Source organism: Caretta caretta, chromosome 19 (assembly GCF_965140235.1).
Source record: "Caretta caretta isolate rCarCar2 chromosome 19, rCarCar1.hap1, whole genome shotgun sequence".
NCBI classification, from domain to species: Eukaryota; Metazoa; Chordata; order Testudines; family Cheloniidae; genus Caretta; species Caretta caretta.
The window spans coordinates 19,458,771-19,480,293 of NC_134224.1; the positions used below are offsets into that span (position 1 = coordinate 19,458,771).

At 41.8% G+C, this 21,523-nt stretch overlaps 1 protein-coding gene across 3 annotated transcripts in view; it reads left to right on the plus strand.

Moving 5' to 3' along the window:
- Positions 1–21,523, plus strand: part of HNRNPR (heterogeneous nuclear ribonucleoprotein R) — a 53,354-nt gene that overhangs the window by 6,715 nt on the left and 25,116 nt on the right. Inside the window, exons 2-6 of one of the 3 annotated variants that reach the window (XM_048825895.2) lie at positions 1,520–1,685; positions 4,017–4,135; positions 4,560–4,667; positions 7,383–7,496; positions 19,338–19,514. In XM_048825895.2, the coding sequence (XP_048681852.1) occupies positions 1,520–1,685; positions 4,017–4,135; positions 4,560–4,667; positions 7,383–7,496; positions 19,338–19,514 (684 nt within the window). Of the gene's footprint in view, positions 1–1,516; positions 1,686–4,016; positions 4,136–4,559; positions 4,668–7,382; positions 7,497–19,337; positions 19,515–21,523 lie in introns of all 3 variants that reach the window. The other 2 variants (XM_048825894.1, XM_048825896.1) reach the window with 2 other exon arrangements.

A 21,523-nucleotide genomic window follows, 5' to 3' on the forward strand; every position in this document is an offset into this window, starting at 1 on the left:
AGAGATGCTTAGTTTTGCAGTTCTCAAACTGTGGATTTGTGTCTCCAGAGATAACATGCTTGTTAATAGCAAAAATAATACTAGCATAATAGCAAAGTTAATAGCAACTTCTAAGTGCATACATGTATATCATGCAGCTGCAGAAGTTGGCTTTGTTATATAGCTTGCATGAGGGACTGTCACTTGAGTCTTGTCCCCTCCCAGTCACCACAGTTCTCTCAATCCATTGCAGAATCTCTTGTCTGTCTAATAAGAATGATTTGGCTCAAGCCAGCAAATTTGCCCTGGTGCATTTTCAGAGCAGTGCATAGGCTTTAGTTTAGAAGCTTTGGATATGTTGCTTGTCTGTCTTGGGTGTAGTTATTTAAGAGATTTGTTCTGTGGTAGCTGACTAGATATCTTGAGGCTTAAACATTAGAAAAGGTTTATTCTTGAACCATCTTCAAATCATGTATTCCAGTACATATTGCATTGCTCCTGTCATGTTGCATATGTCTGTGTAGTTACCGTTCCATCACTGATACATGCATCATCAACTTTTCTTTCATGTCTTATAAGGCCCAGCACTATTTGCATCTCTGCTGATCTTATACAGTTGACAATCCTAATTAAGTAGTTGGTTGCAACCTCAGCCATGAAAGCTGAGGTGAAAACATCTATTGGCCGGCTAATAGAGAAATTGAGACAAATTGTACAGTGAATTAGGCAAAGCCCATTAGAGTGGTCTAAGACAGTAGCTGTGCCTCTTTGAATGTACATCCTTGCAATCTCTATTGATTGTTGCATCAAGTCTTTTACTTACGAGAAATTCAGGATGCTGCAGTCATGGCTGCGTTTGAAACTAGTAAAATTCAAAATATCTTGTTGTGCTACAATTTGCAGAATCTAAAACATTCTACCTGAAGTGGTTTTTCACTTTCAGATTTGTACCACTATGGATTGAAATTGGTAATATGTCGTAGTATGGCACTTTCCATGTTTGAGTTCTGAAGCATGCTGAGCAAAAGAGTATGGCCTCTCATGTAACATTAAGTTGGGTTTGAAAGAAGGCATGACAGCAAGCCAGGAAACTATGTGAAAGTTGGCAAACGTATTGACATTGATATGTTAAGATACCCTGCATAAGAAATAATCATTTTAAGATTAGAGGAATGGGAGATGAAAATAGCAGTAGTTTTGATGTGGCTTATGGTTCACCAATTGAAGGGTGTTATGTAATACACCAGTACACTCCAGCTGCTATGGTAACCAGATACCTTACTGACAATCAAAGTTGAGTTTAGATCTGATGTACATGAAGTACTTTAAAAATGTAAATTCTTCCATGTACATGTTCCACAATGTTACAGAACTGTACTTATTGAAACTTAAATCAGCTGCATCCCAAAAGCATTAAATACGATTTTGATACAGGTCGTTTGCAGCATGTATACCAATTAGTTTAGATAAATCATGCATTGTCCTACAAACTAGTTATTTCTGGCTTAATGTAATATAGCTCCTGAATTTTTTCCAGCAGCATAATAAAATGGCTAATCAGGTGAATGGTAATGCGGTACAGTTAAAAGAAGAGGAAGAACCAATGGATACTTCCAGTGTAACTCACACAGAACACTACAAGACACTGATAGAGGCAGGCCTCCCACAGAAGGTGGCAGAGAGACTTGATGAAATATTTCAGACAGGTATAATATACATTTCTTGTTTCTGATTGGTTATGAAAGTGAGGGCATACCATTTTCAAATTTTATAGATTAAGGTTTAAAAATTCTCACTGTGTTTGATCTGTGTAGCTCTGAATGTATTGCTACTTTCACTTCCCTGAAGGCAAATTGGGTTTGACACTGACTCTTTTTAATTATTGGAATCATCCTTAGTGTTGAATGACATCCTAGTTCCTTCAGGAGACAGTGCATCAGTTTGTCTTAGACTTTCACAAGTAAAGATGTATGTTCCAGCATACTAAACTGCACATTTTTCTTAATCCAAATAGTCATCACTTCGCTTTTACTTTTCTACTGTCAACTCCTCACAGTGACTCTTAGAACACTTAAGGGCTGAGTAGATGGCTCAGTAGGGAAAGCAACTAGCTTGTCTTGACTGGGACAACATTTGAACTCCAGTCTGCCTATGGATTTTATGTTCTGTCTAGTTCCAGCTGAACAGTTGAATCCATGTCAGTCATTACACTGAAGTTTTCACTCTAACTGCATTTTAACACAGTCCAGGAGTAAGCTATTCAGCAAATTGAATAATATAGTCTCTGGAAATCCTAGCAAGAACGGGGTCCCTTTGCAGGAAGAGGTTTTTTTTTTTTTTTTTGAGGATAATTTCCCTCCATTATTTTGGTCTTATAAATGGAAACTTCCTCTTCCTCTTTAGAGTGTTCTTTGAACAGATTTAGAGACATAAATGGAACTGCTTCATGCACTTACCTGAATATCTCAGTGACAAGATGCCAGTTTCTCCTTTTAAACAGTCTAAAAATTCCACAAACCAAGTGAAGGCAGTTCAAAATAATACCTTATCCATCTTCAGTATGTTGATATTCTGGCTTGTGTGGGCGATCTCTTTTGGAAGTCAGTCCAGTGAGTTTCTACCAGCTTTTATTTGCTTAGAGATGCATTTCTCTAAGTGTGGGTTATGATAATATCCACATCATGGCTTGAGGATAGATGTAAATGGCTGGGCAAGGGACTTGTAGGACTCGAGTCTAGAAGGTGTTGCAATTGTGTTGTGAGGAGTTCTCAAGTAAGAGTATTTTAACCCAGAAATTGACTAGCTAGTATGACTTCATTGCATGGGTAACTTTTGAAAACACATTTGTTCAAATTTCCTTAATGCCAACTGAAGATGTTCTACACTATGCAGGGTTTTATCAGCTCTATTAGTTTCTTTTGATGCCACAGCCAAATTTGGGGATGTACTTTGGGATTTTTTAATCTGCTCAGTCTTTTCACTTGTGAATGATACAGGTGCCTTCCAATATGCAGGATCATTTCTGAAATGCAGTCTTTGTGCTCTGTACTGTTGTGTTTTTGAACTCCAGTGGAGATTAAGGAGTGTGCAGTAATTTAAATTCCAGAATGCTCAGTGTTGTGAGGAGTTCTCTATGTGGATTCACACTGAAGTCTGTTAAATATCAGCAGGTTTCTTGGAAAATGTAATCTTTGTCTGTAACTGGCAGCACTCCACAGCTTCCATAAAACCACTGATATTCCAAAGAGAGGAAAAACTTCCAAATAATTTGAAAATAACATGCGATTCAGAACTGGTCCACTGTCTTTGGGTCTGTACCTGTACAGCTGCTAATAGTGTACTTGGGGTACATAGCAGGGCTCGAAATGTCTTTCTGGATACTAAAAACTGTGGGTGGGTCAAAATGTTTTTTTGTACTTTCCCAAGTGGAAAATCCACTGTAATCTCCACTCTTCCCACCTACTTCAAGAAGTCAACAAATTGTTCTATCTCTAATGCTTTTTGAGGTGAGGCGGGAGGTGGCTATAAGTGGCTCAGGTCCTCAGTCAGTTGGCTCCCTTTTCATTATGGATAGGGTACAGGCAAGTGAGTAAGATATAGGCAATGCTTCCCTGTCAGTGTATTTTAGAATGGCTCCATTCAAAGAAAGGAAACTTAAAGCTTTGGGTTCACAGATCTGTTGGAAATATGAGCCAGAGTTTTAATTATTTCAAACCCTGGTATGTAGCATTGTTTTTTTGCAGCAGATTGGATTTCCAAAGCTTCTGAAACTATTACTCTTGGTTTAATATTGCACTTAGTTTACTGTAGTGCCTAGGTATATACATTTTAATTTCTTAACTTTTTCATTCGTATACCCATATCCTTTCATATACTTGTGTAGGAGTATGTAGTTAATATTAAATAATGCATAATTCTATTTACTAATATGCAGTATAACTGTTGCTTGTTTTAAAAGCAAATAGCTTAGTTGTTAGCCATCTTGCTTTTGTATAATTAAACAGAAATCTGTAACTTTTCTATCTTTAACTTTTTAGGGTTGGTAGCTTATGTCGATCTTGATGAGAGAGCAATTGATGCTCTTAGGGAATTTAATGAAGAAGGCGCCCTCTCTGTATTACAGCAGTTTAAAGAAAGTGACCTGTCGCATGTACAGGTAAGGTGAGAGCTCCAGAAGTGTGAGCAGATAAGTGTAATGGTGTTTTGGCACTTCTGAGTTCCCGTAAAGCAAATACTTGATGTTGCAGTGTTCTAATGTTTCAAACCCAAACTGGAAGTTTGGCATATATCTTTGATATTTGTATTTTGAGTGCAAGGCAAAAGCCTCTAATGCTGGAATGAGCACTATATATTGAGTGAATGTGTGACCTGTTAGTGCTAGCTGGAGCCTTATTGTCTTTAACAATCATCAGTTTGTTCTGATAATTTACATCAGCTGGGATGTTCTTAAGGATTCCTTTGGCATTTTGGTTATTACATTAACATGACACATTGGCTTTTGTGATGTGTAAGATCCAGTGGCTTTAGATGGCTTTTTATAATACGCTTCAATTGAATTACTTTATAAATTGTGTCTACAGAACAAAAGTGCATTTTTATGTGGAGTTATGAAGACCTACAGGCAGAGAGAGAAACAAGGAAGCAAAGTACAAGAGTCAACAAAGGGACCAGATGAAGCAAAGATTAAGGTAATGTATTTAGATACAAAAATTAAGCTGTAATGGAGGAGCAGGTATATTTGTCTCTAGAAAGAGACTGGGTAAATATGAGTGTGCTCATAAATCCTCTTCAATACACTGAAGTAGCATACAACACTGTTTGGAAGCTTTCCACTCTGATACTGTCAGGAAATGCACATTAGACAAATACTTAAGAGGCATGCTTCCACTAGTAAACTAGCAGGTGTTTTAAATTAAATACTTGATTTGAAACTTTGATTGCTGTACGTATGTAAATTGGAATGACTAGACTGAGGCCTGTCTGAAGAGAGCATGCCTGAGTGACTTTTTTCCATCAGATTTTGTGGTAATATAGATATTTTTTTGGAAACTTGGAAATAAACATAGCACACATCTTAAGCAACTGTTATGAATAGGGGTCTACTTAAATTGTGGAAAAATCACACTTTTTGCAGGTTGAGCAGGACGTAAAGCGCAAATTTCGTGGATATGTTCATACAGTTGTAAGTTCTGTGCCATCTTTACTTCTGCGCTGCTGCTGATGGCAGCACCACCTTCAGAGCTGGGCAGTGGGAGAGTGGCAGCTGCTGGCAGAAATAAGGGTGGCATGCAATACGCAACTATATTTGTTGCGCAAAAGTCAGCATGGTATCTGTAAAGGGAGATCATGTCTTACTAATCTATTAGAGTTCTTTGCGGGGGTCAACAAACATGTGGACAAGGGGATCCAGTGGACATAGTGTACTTAGATTTCCAGGAAGCCTTTGACAAGGTCCCTCACCAAAGGCTCTTACGTAAATTAAGTTGTCATGGGATAAGAGGGAAGAGCCTTTCATGGATTGACAACTGGTTAAAAGACAGGGAACAAAGGGTAGGAATAAATTGTAAATTTTCAAAATGGAGAGGGGTAACTATTGGTGTTCCCCAAGGTTCAATCCTAGGATCAATCCTATTCAACTTTTTCATAAATGATCTGGAGAAGGGGGTAAACAGTGAGGTGCCAAAGTTTGCAGACGATACTAAACTGCTCAAGATAGTTAAGACCAAAGCAGACTGTGAAGAGCTTCAAAAAGATCTCACAAAACTAAGTGATTGGGCAACAAAATGGCAAATAAAATTTAATGTGGACAAATGTAAAGTAATGCACATTGGAAAAAATAACCCCAACTATACATACAATATGATGAGGCTAATTTAGCTACAACTAATCAGGAAAGAGAGCTTAGCGTCATCGTGGATAGTTCTCTGAAGACATCCACGCAGTGTGCAGCGGCAGTCAGAAAAGCAAACTGGATGTTAGGAATCATTAAAAAGGGGATGGAGAATAACTTATTGCCCTTATATAAATCCATGGTACACCCAAATCTTGAATACTGCATGCAGATGTGGTCTCATCTCAAAAAAGATATGCCCGCATTAGAAAAGATTCAGAGAAGGGGAACTAAAACGGTTAGGGGTTTGGAATGAGTCCTATATAAGGAAAGATTAAAGAGGCTAGGACTTTTCAGCTTGGAAAAGAGGAGACTAAAGGGGGATATGATGGAGGTCTATAAAATCATGAGTGGTGTGGAGAAAGTGAATAAGGAAAAGTTATTTACTTGTTCCTGTAATATAAGAACTTGGGGCCACCAAATGAAATTAATGGGCAGCAGGTTTAAAACAAATAAAAGGAAGTTCTTCACTCAGTGCACAGTCAACCTGTAGAACTCCTTGCCTGAGGAGGTTGTGAAGGCTAGGACTATAACAGGGTTTAAAAAAAGAACTGGATAAGTTCATGGAGGTTAAGTCCATGAATGGCTATTAGCCAGGATGGGTAAGGAATGGTGTCCCTAGCCTCTGTTTGTCAGAGGGTGGAGATGGATGGCAGGAGAGAGATCTCTTAATCATTACCTGTTAGATTCACTCCCTCTGGGGCACCTGGCATTGGCCACTGTCGGTAGACAGGATACTGGGCTGGATGGACCTTTGGACCCAGTATTGCCGTTCTTATGTTCTATGTTCTTATGAACACAACTGTGAAATTTGCTCTTTATGCCCTGACCAACTTGTGAAAAAGTGTGGATCCACCCACATTCTCCCCCCCCCCCCCCCCATTTTAAGTAGACTTGTACGCATAACTGTTGCTTAAGATGTGCTCGGTGTTTTATCCCAGGTTTCCAGAAGTATCTATATTACCACAGAATTTTGATGGAAAAGAGTCATGCCAGGCATGGCCCTATAGTATAGGGTAAAAGTAAACAAAAGACAAGATTTCACGGTCCATGATGTGTTTTTTCACAGCCATGAATTTGATAGACGACCCCACGCCCCCCCCCCCCCCCCCCGGGGGGGGCAAACTAGGCACCCAAAAATTTAAAAAAAAAAAATGCAATCAACTTTTGGGAGGAATATGTAGTGTGCTGTTCAATATGTCATACAGAAAGCACTAAATACTGGAAATATGTTGCATGTTGCTTCTGGGACACCATGTCCGTGTGTTTGCTTAAAACAGAAGTGTGTTCAGGCTTCCTTTTCTGAAAAGCAAGCTGAACAGTTTTTTGCTGTAAACTTTTCTATATAACGTAACACTTCTGTGCCCACTGACAGTGGTCTGCACAGCCTCTTGAGGAGGCCTATAGCTTGCTGTATGGTACTGGCAAAGTGCAAATTAGGAAATGTCCATCCCAATTAACTGTCATGTCATCATTATAACTATCTAATGTAACAACTTTTTACAATTTTCAGGCTTTGCTAGAGAGGACTGGTTATACTCTGGATGTGACCACTGGACAGAGGAAATATGGGGGCCCTCCTCCAGACACTGTCTATTCAGGCATTCAGCCTGGTATTGGAACAGAGGTTAGTATATGCAGATTATTCTACTGGGCCTTTTTGTTATGCTTTTACTAAGAAATTCAGGAAATTAGAAGTAAACAATACAACAAGTAAAAGCGTAGAGTCTTGCAGATAAGGACACACTTCAGTATCCTATTGGCTTTCCGCAGTTACGTTCTGCTTCTGCAGAAGATAACCACAGATGGCAGAAGAAGCAGAGATGGTGTAGAGAATAAAACTAGTTGAACAAGCTTTTAAAATAGGATAAGATGACCAAACTGTCAGATGACTTACAAGTCTAGCCAAACAGATCTGATTGAAAAGAAACCATTTGACCTTTTTCTTGTACAATGTGACTGTAACTTGAGGGACACTAATTGGTTTTGTTAGAGACTACATGCAAAAAATGGGTTTTAGAGTAACAGCCGTGTTAGTCTGTATTCGCAAAAAGAAAAGGAGTATTTGTGGCCCAAAAAATGGGAAGATGCTTGCAAATGTAAGTAAAGTGTTCAGGTAGAGAACTCTGAAGTGTATACTAAATAAATGAGTATTTGTGGATGGGTTGCCTACATTTTGTGGATCGTTCACATACATTTTGTTTCATAGAATCATAGAATATCAGGGTTGGAAGGGACCCCTGAAGGTCATCTAGTCCAACCCCCTGCTCGAAGCAGGACCAATTCCCAGTTAAATCATCCCAGCCAGGGCTTTGTCAAGCCTGACCTTAAAAACCTCTAAGGAAGGAGATTCTACCACCTCCCTAGGTAACGCATTCCAGTGTTTCACCACCCTCTTAGTGAAAAAGTTTTTCCTAATATCCAATCTAAACCTCCCCCACTGCAACTTGAGACCATTACTCCTCGTTCTGTCATCTGCTACCATTGAGAACAGTGTAGAGCCATCCTCTTTGGAACCCCCTTTCAGGTAGTTGCAAGCAGCTATCAAATCCCCCCTCATTCTTTTCTTCTGCAGACTAAACAATCCCAGCTCCCTCAGCCTCTCCTCATAAGTCATGTGTTCTAGACCCCTAATCATTTTTGTTGCCCTTCGCTGGACTCTCTCCAATTTATCCACATCCTTCTTGTAGTGTGGGGCCCAAAACTGGACACAGTACTCCACATGAGGCCTCACCAATGTCGAATAGAGGGGGACGATCACGTCCCTCGATCTGCTGGCAATGCCCCTACTTATACATCCCAAAATGCCATTGGCCTTCTTGGCAACAAGGGCACACTGTTGACTCATATCCAGCTTCTTGTCCACTGTCACCCCTAGGTCCTTTTCCGCAGAACTGCTGCCTAGCCATTCGGTCCCTAGTCTGTAGCGGTGCATTGGATTCTTCCGTCCTAAGTGCAGGACCCTGCACTTATCCTTATTGAACCTCATCAGATTTCTTTTGGCCCAATCCTCCAATTTGTCTAGGTCCTTCTGTATCCTATCCCTCCCCTCCAGCGTATCTACCACTCCTCCCAGTTTAGTATCATCCGCAAATTTGCTGAGAGTGCAATCCACACCATCCTCCAGATCATTTATGAAGATATTGAACAAAACCGGCCCCAGGACCGACCCTTGGGGCACTCCACTTGATACCGGCTGCCAACTAGACATGGAGCCATTGATCACTACCCGTTGAGCCCGACAATCTAGCCAGCTTTCTACCCACCTTGTAGTGCATTCATCCAGCCCATACTTCCTTAACTTGCTGACAAGAATACTGTGGGAGACTGTGTCAAAAGCTTTGCTAAAGTCAAGAAACAATACATCCACTGCTTTCCCTTCATCCACAGAACCAGTAATCTCATCATAGAAGGCGATTAGATTAGTCAGGCATGACCTTCCCTTGGTGAATCCATGCTGGCTGTTCCTGATCACTTTCCTCTCATGCAAGTGCTTCAGGATTGATTCTTTGAGGACCTGCTCCATGATTTTTCCAGGGACTGAAGTGAGGCTGACTGGGGCTCAGTTACACAAGCATCCTGGAAACTTTCAGAGGACTACTATCAAAACTTCAGTTCTGTCAGTGAAATCTATTAACAAAATTATTGAAAAGGCAAATTTAATTAATTGAAGTACTTTTCGTTCAAATAGTCTTGAATCTACTGTAAACATATTGGCATCAGTAGCTGCCCCACAGCATCTTAATAGAATCTTCCTGTAAATTGCTGTAGGGAACCCATTGGTGTTATCTCTCTTCCAACGAGCTAAAACATTAGTTTTAAGGTGGTTGTCATTTCCTTTTAATATTAACCAAAATGACTGAAATATGTAAATAAACGTTGATTAGTTGAGTCCACTATCACTTGTCCACATCCAGCTGTTCTGCAATAAATTTGATATTTTGCTGCAAGTGAAAATAACAGTCACTCTCAATTAAATGTGTATATATATAAAAAAATAAGAGGCAAGAGGACACAACACTTAATAAAGGAAACTTTTATATATCTGTCTGAAAGGACCTCTTAATTATCCTGCATTGTGTGGCTCAGTCTGGTGTAGGTCCCCAGCTTTTAAGAGCCCTAAATTCACCCTGAAGTTGCAGTTCAACAAAGGAAAACTGAATGAAGTTGGATATTTTAGGGTTGGAGTGGCTTTGGTTTTTGTTCTGTCGATGCATTTATGATTGCTGTTACCAAATTCCCCCATCCTCCTCACAAACGTAAAATTTAACTGAATTTTACATCCACATCACACTCTGGTTAACAGTTTGTATGCCAAATTTTAGCCTAGATTGACATTGTTTGCCTAAATTGAAGACCCTGTGCAATGTGGATGTACAGCTGAAACTGCTAAACTGCTCCTATAGCTATTTACAGAAATAGAGTTTATGTATCCATTTTATGACACTTAATTTCAAATTGTATATGTTGGTATGTAAATCAGGAGCCTATTATCCTTTACATTGAGAAGCTATTAATGTTATATAAGTGGTGGTCTGGCTGCTCACCTCCTTTTCTTAGCTCCTCCATAGTAGCCATATACAACGGCTGGTATTGCAGACTTCCTTTCTACCTAGTGTAGCAGAATGGTTGGGAGTAGTACAGTGATTGGTAACCCCTGTGAATCTACATTGTATAGTTGAGAGGGTTTAAGAACAGGCAACCTGATGGGCACTAATTTCCATCTTTTATATACATGGAGAGGAACTCTTTTATCTCCTTCTCCGGGGATGGAGTTTGAATTAGGCATTAACACAACTGACTTGTATACTAAATGCATGAAATGGCACTGTGAAACAAAAGTCAAGAAACACTAAAGTTAAGATTGAACTCACAATCTTATGCGTATGCAAAAGGATACAACTTGGGTCTTGAATTCCATCTAATCAGGCCTCAATGATTTGTGTATAGAAATAGTAATATTCATAATGGTAAATTGCCTAGAAATGGAAAGGAGATGGTTATTTTTAAGGCTGGATCTTCCATCTTTTCAGTATTTATAGGTATTATAGTGATGCTAAAACTTATACTGAGATTGGGGCCCTGTTGTGTTAGGCATTGTACACTCACTTAAACAGGCAAGGCAAAGCATGGGAGGGGAAATGGAAGCACAGAGGTGAATGAGTTCATCGTGTGGTGCTGCTGATGTGATTACATGACATAGTATGAATGACAAATATCCATTTATTCCTTAGGACAGCATAAAGTAGTGTTAAATAGCAGTATTATGACTCCTACCTGAAGGCACTCAGTTGGAGTCCCCCAAGACTCAATCACCCTTGTTCATGAATCCACTAGGGACACAATGTCATGTTGGTGTAATCAGCTCTGTCTTTCTGTTGCTGTTTACCTCTTCTGATACCTTCTGTATATTGGGGCCTGGATGAAAACCAACTTGTTGAGGCTCCTTTAAAATAAGGAGATAATGCTGATTTGAAGACTTTGCAAAATCTACAGTCAGTTAGTCTGGAGGTCTTGTTAAATTTGTTTTTAGACCCCCAGATTGCTTTTTTTGGCCAGAAATATCCTTTTTGTCAATGGATGCTGACAGTTACATCCCCTTGCCTCCTGCAATCCCCTTTTCTCCGTTTACAGTTTTCTATAGTTTTGTTACCTTTAGTCTTGACTGTTGGGATGGACTATACATCAGGCCTAATGAGAGTTCATCAGAAGCTCCACCTTCTGAATAGGGTAGGCTGGCAAGAACATATTGAGCTTGATTGCTTCTAGAGATACAAGACAAATAAATAAGCTTTACACTGCATGAAATGCTAAATTCTTAGCCGACAACCACACTTCTGGCTGTAGGGCAGAGGTGGGCAAACTACAGCCCCTGGGCCACATCTGGCCCATGAGACTGTCCTGCCCGGTCCCTGAGCTCCAGCTGGGAAGGCTTGCCCCCGGCCCCTCCCCCGCAGCCTGAGCGCACTGTGCCACCAGCGCTCTGGCCTGCTGCTCTTGCCAGATAGCGTGGTGGCGTGGCTGGCTCCAGCATAAGGGGGTGGGGAGCAGGGGGTCCTGGGTCAGCAGTCAGGGGACAGGGAGCAGGAGGTGGTTGGATGGGTCGGGGTTCGGGGGGGGGGAGGGCAGCAGGGGGCAGTTGGATGGGTCAGGGGTTCTGGCCGGGGGGGGGGGGGGGGAGACAGGGAGCAGGGAGTGTTTGGATGGGTCAGGGGTTCGGGGAGGGGGGTCAGGGGATGCAGATCAGGGGGGTTGGATAGGGCGTGGGAGTCCCAGGGGGCCTGTCAGGTGTGTGGATAGGGGTTGGGGCAGTCAGACAGGGAGAAGGGGGGGTTGGATGGGGGTGGGGTCCCAGGAGGGGGCGGTCAGGGGACAGGGAGAAGGGGGGGGTTGGGTGGGGGTGGGGTCCCAGGAGGGGGCGGTCAGGGGACAGGGAGAAGGGGGGGGTTGGGTGGGGGTGGGGTCCCAGGAGGGGGCGGTCAGGGGGTGGGAAGTGGGAGGGAGCAGTTGGCGGTGGGGGCCAGGCTGTTTGGGGAGGCACAGCCTTCCCTACCCGACCCTCCATATAGTTTTGCAACCCCGATATGGCCCTCGGGCCAAAAAGTTTGCCCACCCCTGCAGTAGGGTGAGTGTGGTATATCTACTCCTATTGGGAAATTGATCTTACAGTAGCCTATGACACAATTTGGCAGACTGGTGTGCACTACACAAAGTCAAGAATTCTTCATAGATTGTACTGGTAGCTAGCTGGGGCTGTGAGTTAGATGTTTAAGTGGCTCTGTAACTGGTGATTCTAGAAAAACAGACTTCTGCAAGGCACAGTGCTGATACCAATTTTATTTAATGTAGTCACCAGTGACCTACTGAATACTTCAAGGCAGTTCATGTACACCAGTATTTGTTTGTCCACAAGGGACTGACTTCAAAAGACTGAAGAGAACCTGAACAGTGAGATGGCTGCAATAGGTGACTATTGACTGAAATCAAGAATATTACTTAATTTGCCAATAAGTTCTCACTTTATATTAATGCTCTTTTCGGCTTTCCTCTACATCTTAAAATATGAACACGTAGAAAACTTGTAATTGCTAGTTCTAAAACATTGGATGCTTGGCATCTAAGCCTATGATTGCAAAGTCTATGATGTTGTTTGCACAAGGGGCAGCTAAAGATGTACATCAACCTTTAACTCTTGCATTTCCTAACTTCTTAGTACTTATTGTGAAGCCTTTTGGATTTTTTTTGGCTTAATTTCCTAGGTATATCTAAAGGAAAAGTGCCCAGTTCTATAGCAGACACCTGTCAGTCACAAATTCACTTGTGTAAAATAGTTTTAGGCTAAGTATGCAGCTAATATCTCACTGTATTTGGATTGAGGATATAACATCTGCCATAACCCTGTTGTGCTGATTGTGCAAAACTCTTGCACTGTGTGCAGCTAGCACCACAACCATGTGCACCTAACAAGCTGACAAGTTCTGTTGACAAAGCTTTCTTCATAGCCAATCAACTTGTCCTGCTTCTGAAGCTCATTAGGAAGATGGAGCTTAGTTAACTACTGCGCACACATGTATACCGTATACATGTGTGTTTAACTAGTGGCTTAATGGAATTGTCTGCTGAATGTGTTTAGTTCTACACTTTCAAACTCTGCATGAAATTTAAGCCGAACTTCATTAAACTTGGCAAAGCACTTACTGCTCCTCAAATCCTGTTTATAAGTCCAGTTTGACATTACATAATGCAGATGTTTGTGTTATCCCTGAGTGGGAAAAGTGGCAGCTGCTTTGACGAGGAAAATGCTTTTTATGCTCTCAATTCTAAAAGAAAGGGGTTCTGCTGAAACTTTTAAAAAATCATCTTTTGGCAGAGGCCAAACATAGCAGTGCTTGAGAATAGAGATTGTAGTGGAAACTTGTTAAATATACTAATCTGCTATTAAGTGACTGCTATATCTCTCTTCCAAATGGGAAGAACTCTTAAAACTTAAGTCTGGATTTTTAAAGATACATGTGAAAACTACTGTTTTACCTATTAAGTAACTCAGATAAAGTGTGAAGAACATTTGGTATGTTTAACTTGGTTTTCTTCTGAGTTACCAAACCCCATGTTTTGTTTGTGTGCCATTAAGTGCATGATACTCTTAAACTGTGTTGGAACCCAACTTCAGGTGTTGCTTGTGGGTCCTGTGGCTCAGAATTAGGGTACTTGGTATCATGTCCAGCTCTGTTTGGATGGAAATTCAAATTCAATTAAAAATGCACAAACATTTTATTTTTTATTAAATAAAACTACCTTAAGTGCACTGGATAACTTTTTTTTTAATGTGTCAAAACATGTTTGCATTTAAACCTGATTTTAAGAACGTTTATCTATAATTTATGTATTGAACTGTTTCTGGCCACCACGTCCTTCAATATTTTACAACTAGTAGGTCTTATAATTTAACACCTAATTTCCATTCATACATTGGATGCAAAAAAACAAACATTCCTGCTTTTTCAGATCCAGGGTTTCTTAACTTTGAATGAACTAATTAAATAAACTGAAATGGAAAAAATATTCTCCCTGCATCTTCAGAATAGGCCACTGCTGTCAAAGCTCTTTTAGCACTTCAGTAAACCCTGGTTGAAGGCGCTTAGCCAGTGACTTCCACCAGTTCGTTGGGTTGACTGTCTTTTTTTTTTTTTTTTAAAGTTGGCTGCAAACTTAATACTTTTTGTATTTCATTTAAATTATTTTAATATATTAGTGAGTTTAGGCTGTAGACCCCTGCAGGTCCCCAGCTGCCCTGCAGCTCCTGGTGGCTGCAGAGGGACCCTGAAGCTGCTCAGTGGCTGTGGGGGGAGGAGAGTGCCGGACCCTCCTCCCTCCCCATTTTGTCAGGGATGGTTTTTTAGTAAAAGTCATGGACTTCTGTGACTTCTTTTTTATTGCCCATGATCTGTTCCTAACTTTTACTAAAAATATCCATGAGTCCTGTATTTTCAGGAACATGGGCCGGTACAGAAAGCTGCAAGTGGGGACTTTCTTTCCAGACCAGAAGATTAAAGTGGGGGATGTTGAAATGCCCTTAGTGATCCTGGGAGACGCGGCATGCTACTTAATGCCATGGCTCAGTAAGTGCTTCAAAAATCCCTAAGCCGGATCCCACCAACAGTAGGGTCGGCCCTCCCTTGCTGCGTACGCACCGTCCTCTCCAGCGCTCTAAATATTAGTGGTTTTAGTACCCTGAGCATGTGTGTTGGGGAAAATGCTTTCTCAAATTAACTTAAATAACCTCTGTGCTCTTTTAACACATTCTCCTAGGTACTGATGATGTGGCTAGTGCCACAGCTGATCAGGGCTTTGCATAAGAAGCAGTATTCAAATCACACTATCTCTAATACATCGTGGTAAAAAATTTTGTTACTCTCTCTATGGCAGAGGAGTATTTTAATCATCCTTGGGCTCCTTCTTGTTTGAGAGTATTAAGCAAATAATTGTTGTCTTGGTTTTGTTAAAGGGAAGTGGTCTGCTTGAAAATCACCTATTGAATCTTCTACCTTCTGTTGAAAGAATTCCCCCTGAACCTGAAAGCTGAGGGAGATTAGAGGAAACCTTTCTCTTCTTTCACGGTCTAGTAGATTTCACAGTCTTGTTAAAAGAAAAGGAGTACTTGTGGCACCTTAGAGACTAACCAATTTATTTGAGCATGAGCTTTCGTGAGCTACAGCTCACTTCATCGGATGCATACCGTGGAAACTGCAGCAGACTTTATATACACACAGAGAATATGAAACAATACCTCCTCCCACCCCACTGTCCTGCTGGTAATAGCTTATCTAAAGTGATCAACAGGTGGGCCATTACCAGCAGGACAGTGGGGCGGGAGGAGGTATTGTTTCATATTCTCTGTGTGTATATAAAGTCTGCTGCAGTTTCCACGGTATGCATCCGATGAAGTGAGCTGTAGCTCACGAAAGCTCATGCTCAAATAAATTGGTTAGTCTCTAAGGTGCCACAAGTCCTCCTTTTCTTTTTGCGAATACAGACTAACACGGCTGCTCCTCTGAAACAGTCTTGTTAGTCATTCACTTTTTATCCTAGCATATGTCTAGCCAACAGCTAGGAGGTGTGATTGCTAGTGCAGGTAGATGTGCACACACTAGCTCTGCTTAATCTAGAGCAGGGATTCTCACGGCAAATTCTTTGGTGGTTTCAGATCTTGCTGGTGGCCTTGCTGACAATTTTTCCTAAAATACTTCACTTTCGGAAAAACAAAATATGCACATATACATGTCCAAACCATTGTAATTTATGTAGGATTTTTTCACTCAGTAACAAATAATTGTCTGTCCTTTACTGTACCGAAGCAGAATAGAAACACACACAAATAAGGTGCTTTGCATGTTCTTGTCTTTGTTGTATCTTTGCTTTTTTGGTTTCACTTTTTTTCTCCCTAAGACTTGCTAGCTGATAAGTCTTCTGCTGTGAAAAGAGATACTTGTATGATTAACATCACTTTTCACACTTACTCAGCTCTGGCAAACCCTGGGACAAATTAAGGCCTGGATGGGGAGGTGGGCAGGGAGGCAGTGGGGCCCAGGGATGATGGCAGGGGTGCTGAGCTTGGGGCCGGAGCCTGGAACCAGAGTTTGCCACTGTGTGGACAGAGCCCAAAGCCCCATGGCCAAAGCCTGCCTCCCGTACCCCTGGGAAAGTGGGGAATTCACCAGCTGCCTGCACCTCCAGCATTTGTGTCTCCAGAGGGGGGCAGGACCCAACCGCTGCTAGTGTCCCTGGGAGAGGCTGTGGCAAGAAAAGGCCCTGGTGGCCGCCTTTAGAAACCCTGATCTAGAGTGCTAGATATACAGTAACGCCTCGCTTAACATTGTAGTTATGTTCCTGAAAAATGCTTCAAGTGAAATGATGTTAAGTGAATCCAATTTCCCCATAAGAATTAATGTAAATGGGGGGGGGTTAGGTTCCAGGGAAATTTTTTTCACCAGACCAAAGACTGTATTGTTTTTTATTTTTATTTTTACTTATACACACACACACACACACACACACGTATAATGCTGTACACAACAATGATGATTGTGAAGCTTGGTTGAGGTGGTGAAGTCAGAGGGTGGGATATTTCCCAGATAATGCCTTAGTGCTAAGTGATGAACTTTGGCTGAGCCCTCAAGGCTTAACACATTGGTTAGTCTCTAAGGTGCCACAAAGTACTCCTTTTCACATTGTTAATGTAGCCTCACACTCTACAAGACAGCATGAATGGAGGGAGGGGAGACACAAGGCAGAGAGAGACAGACACACACACCCTGGGTAAGAGACACCTGCATTGTCCCTTTAAGTATGCTGACCCCACTCCAAGTACATTGCCTTTTGAAGTAGATTAGCAAATTGAGACAGCTGCTGCCAGCAAGCTCCCTTTGTCCTGAGCCCTGTCATGTGTCCTCCGCCCCCCTCGTGGAGATAAATTACAGGAGATGGGGGTACAGGAGCAGGGGGGAGGGGGACACCCTGATATTAGCCCCCTTGCCCCACCGCAAGTAGGAGGCTTCTTGGAGCAGCTCCAAGGCAGAGGGCAGGAGCAGCACACGTCAGTGGGGGGAGGGACAGATGGGCAGCTGCTGCACAGGGAACTTAGGGGAGCGGGGAGCTGATGGGGGGGGGGGGGAGGGCGGCTGCCAGCCCACCCTAGTTCCAAGCCCCCACCAGCTAGCTCTGTCCACTGACAAAGCAGGTGGCTGCCAAACAACGTTCTGAGGGAGTATTGTGTTACTTTAAATGAGCATGTTCCCTAATTGATCAGCAATGTAACAACGAAACAATGTTAACCAGGACGACTGTAGTGGTATGGTCACTGCAGCAATGCTGCTATAGTCAAGATGGTAACTCTGGCAGAGCTAGTGTGCATATGTCTACCTGGGCTGGGAATCACCTCCCTGCTGTGGTGTAGACATACCCTGGGATAAAACTTATAACGTTAGCTAGCTCATTCTGACTAACAAAGTTTAATGTAGACAAGGTGCGCGCTGCCTCTAATGTGCTGAGATGATAGAGTTTAAGCCTTGCCTTTAATTACATGGACTTAGTATGTGTTTAATTGTACACTGCCTTGGCTAACAGCAGGTTGTCCACCCTAGACTTAACGTGATGCAGGATATCTTTTTTAATCTTGGTCTAGATAAAGGCCATGAGAATATGTATACCTGTGATGAGAGTATTTGGTGTTCTTGAGTCTGCTCATAAACCCTTGTACTTCTTTTAAAACTGCTTTAAAAAAATTCAAGACATGCGACTTTGCTTTCTTAGAAAACTGCATTATTTTTAAAAAAATAAATTGTTTGAAAAAGAAATTGGGTGGACACGTGTCTGTAAATTGGTGGTAAAATCTCGATACCGCTCCGCTTAGGCATACATTGTGTGTATCTTCAAAACTGTTCTTATAATACTTGTGTTCGGATGCTCAGAGCTCTCAATAACATTCAACTGCGAGTACTGAATTTCTGTTTGATATGCATCCAAAAGTGACTCTGAGAAATCCGACCAATTTTTGAAAACTGACTTAATTTTTCTTCTTCCTAAACTAAGTTTTAAAATTAAGGGTGTCTACCATTCACTACATTTAGCAAAAATTTGCCAAGTTTCCATCCTGCACCATTTAAACTTACTATTTAGAAAACATCATGGGTATATCTTTACAACTTGACTTAACAACAACAAAAAATCCACCCACCAACAAGTACAGCAAGGGTGAGAACTTGTTTCTTTTTGACAGAAGTTACTACAGTTTAGACTCGGGGAAATGGAGAAGTTCAGACGTGAATAGCTATATCACCTCAGTTGTGGTTAATATATTAAACCTCTAGTGTTTTCTGCTCTTCCTTATTAATTACATATTTAAATCTGTCTGTTTTTGTGTGATACATTTTTAGGTTTGGAATGGGCATGTTACTTATGAATGGCAAAGCCAGACAGACCAAAAATAGAATATCTTGAATGAATGGCTGGGAAAACTTAAGGATAAGTCCACTCTAAAAAGTTAAGGTGACCCAGCTATGTCTTTCATTGGTGTGAAAAATCCATACCCCTGATTGCCATAGTTAAGTTGACCTGTCCCCCAGTGTAGACGGTGCTAGGTCGACGGAAGAATTTCTTCCATCAACCTAGCTACCCTCTCTAGGAGAGGTGGATTAACTGCATTACTACAGGGATGGGAGAACTGCTTCAGTTTAGCCACTCACTACAGCTGCAGCTGTGCCGCTGCAGTGGTTTAAGTGTAGACATATCCTAATTGTGAAATGAGTCTATAATGGATAGATAGTATTACAGCCGTAACTAGGGGTTTCTTCTATAGTTGTTCATAAATTTATTGTTCATGCAGTTTTTGTTCCCAGAGAACTTCATTTAAAGTGCCAATTCCAGGTCAGAATCTGCAAAGGCTTTTAAAGAGGTTTTGTTTTCTCTCCAGGTTTTTGTTGGCAAGATTCCCAGAGACTTGTATGAGGATGAATTGGTGCCACTCTTTGAGAAGGCTGGTCCAATTTGGGATCTGCGCCTCATGATGGATCCTCTGTCTGGTCAGAACAGAGGTTATGCTTTTATTACCTTCTGTGGCAAAGACTCAGCACAAGAAGCAGTCAAACTGGTGAGTTAATTCATTCTAGACACAGCAGGTTAATAGTATTACTCCACCAAGTTTAACATACCTTCTTCAAAATCCCTCCTCAAAGCTCAGCTCTGCTATAGTTCATGCAGTGAATTGCCATGTGACTGTGGCTGTGTGGATGATCTGTGATTATTGCTGCTGATTGGTTTCCAATTGTGTGCACCTCCAGTCTGTGGTAAATCATACTGTGTTACTCCTTCTGCAGCCCCAACACCTTATGTACAGATGCAAACATGCTTTTTCTTCCACCTGTTATATCTTTGGTTTGGGGCTCTGCACTTAGGGACAGTCCTGGTACAGTGAGGCTTCAGCCTGCTTGGGCCTCTAAATTGAATCACAATATAAGAGTTGTAGGAAAAATAAAGTATTACGTACTAGGTTTCACCTGTGAGCAGTGACTTTCACTACCTGTTATGTCAGCACAGTTCCCCACAGTACAAAGAATCCAAACTCTTCCTGTGGTTTTTTTTAAGGAAGTATTAGCTCAGATTTTCTCCCTGGACTTGGCCGTTTCTAGGGTTCTACTGTTAAGGCTGCTAAGCCCCAATCTAGACCTGTAGTGTTAAGAAAACTTCAGTTTGATTCTGTATTAAAAAATGAACTTAGTTCTGGGGTGCAGGCAACAGCCAGAACAGAGTAAGAGAACTGAGACCTCAGGAGAAATGGCAGACTCAGTGCCCCAATCTCCCTTTCTTCTGGAAGCTGGAGAAGGTGTCATCTAATCCTCCTCAGTCTATGGCCATCTGAAGAGAGAACCTCATAAGACCACAGGGCAACTTCATGTGACATCGCTGCTGTTTTGCAATCAAGTTTCACTATGACATTGAAATATTTGAATCTGCCTTCTCACTACAGAGGGGCGGATGGGAACACTGTCTCTCCTACTGCTTCCTTTGCAGTCCCAGGAGAGCTCTACTCAGCTGCTTTACCTTTTCCTGCTGAGGTACAGCAGCTCTTCCTCTAGATTCCTGACATCAGGGAGAGCAGGATAGATACTTGATAGGCTCAGGCTGAGTCAAGAGGAACTCCTAGTAAGGGATTACTCCCTTCCCTCACAAAAACATGAGGGATAGCCCAAGAGAGGGAAAGGGTGAAGACTGCTAGTTGACAGCTGTCCCCAAAAGACCATATGCCAGCTGTGGAGAACTAGAATGGAAGCTGTACACTTACGTATGACCTGTCCCTCCACAGCCCAATAATATCCTCTGTGCTGGGGCTGCAGGATGAGAATCACAGGAACTGAATACTTTGGTTCTATTCGCTCTTGGGTAAATCCTTAACAGGTGACTTGCAGGTGCCTTCTGTTCTCCTTGTATTGCCTAAGTAGTCCAAATGGAGCAGAGCGGGCCAGAGAATTCATCCCACTTGGGGGGGCGGGGTGGGGAGTGATTGGCTCTCAGGCTGAAAAGGTGGAATACTACTGCTGCTATGTAGCCTCTCTCCAGGTTCATCGAAACCCACTTAACCCTTTCCTGGTAGGATCAACACCTGTTAACAGGGTGAGGTTTCAAGCAAACACTTGCCGCCTATTAGCCTCACTGGAAAGAACTCAGCAGTCATAATCTAAGAACTTGAACAAACATATGATTGTATAAGTTTATCTTGGGCTCTTCCAGGACTCAAATTCCTAGCAGGACATGCATAATTCATCTTTTCCAATAATATGGAGCTGAAATTCATAGCCCTAAGAGGTCATGAAAAGTCAAGCTTTGAAGTTAACACTTCCAAAAACCATTGTTGGCCCACTCCTGATTCTTGTGCTGGGCCTTGATACAATAATTTGAAGCAGGAGAAAACATTCCTTGGGCAGGTTAGTTTAAGAAACTCCACAAAGTTGTGTCTCTGAAGCTGCCCAAGATATGGAAATGTTAAAATAACTCTCTGATGTGGCTTAGTGGACAGGCGATGGGTCACTGGTGAATGATTTATCACAATCTGCAATTTATCATATGGATGTTTTCTCCCATATGTGCATTGTGTGTATATAA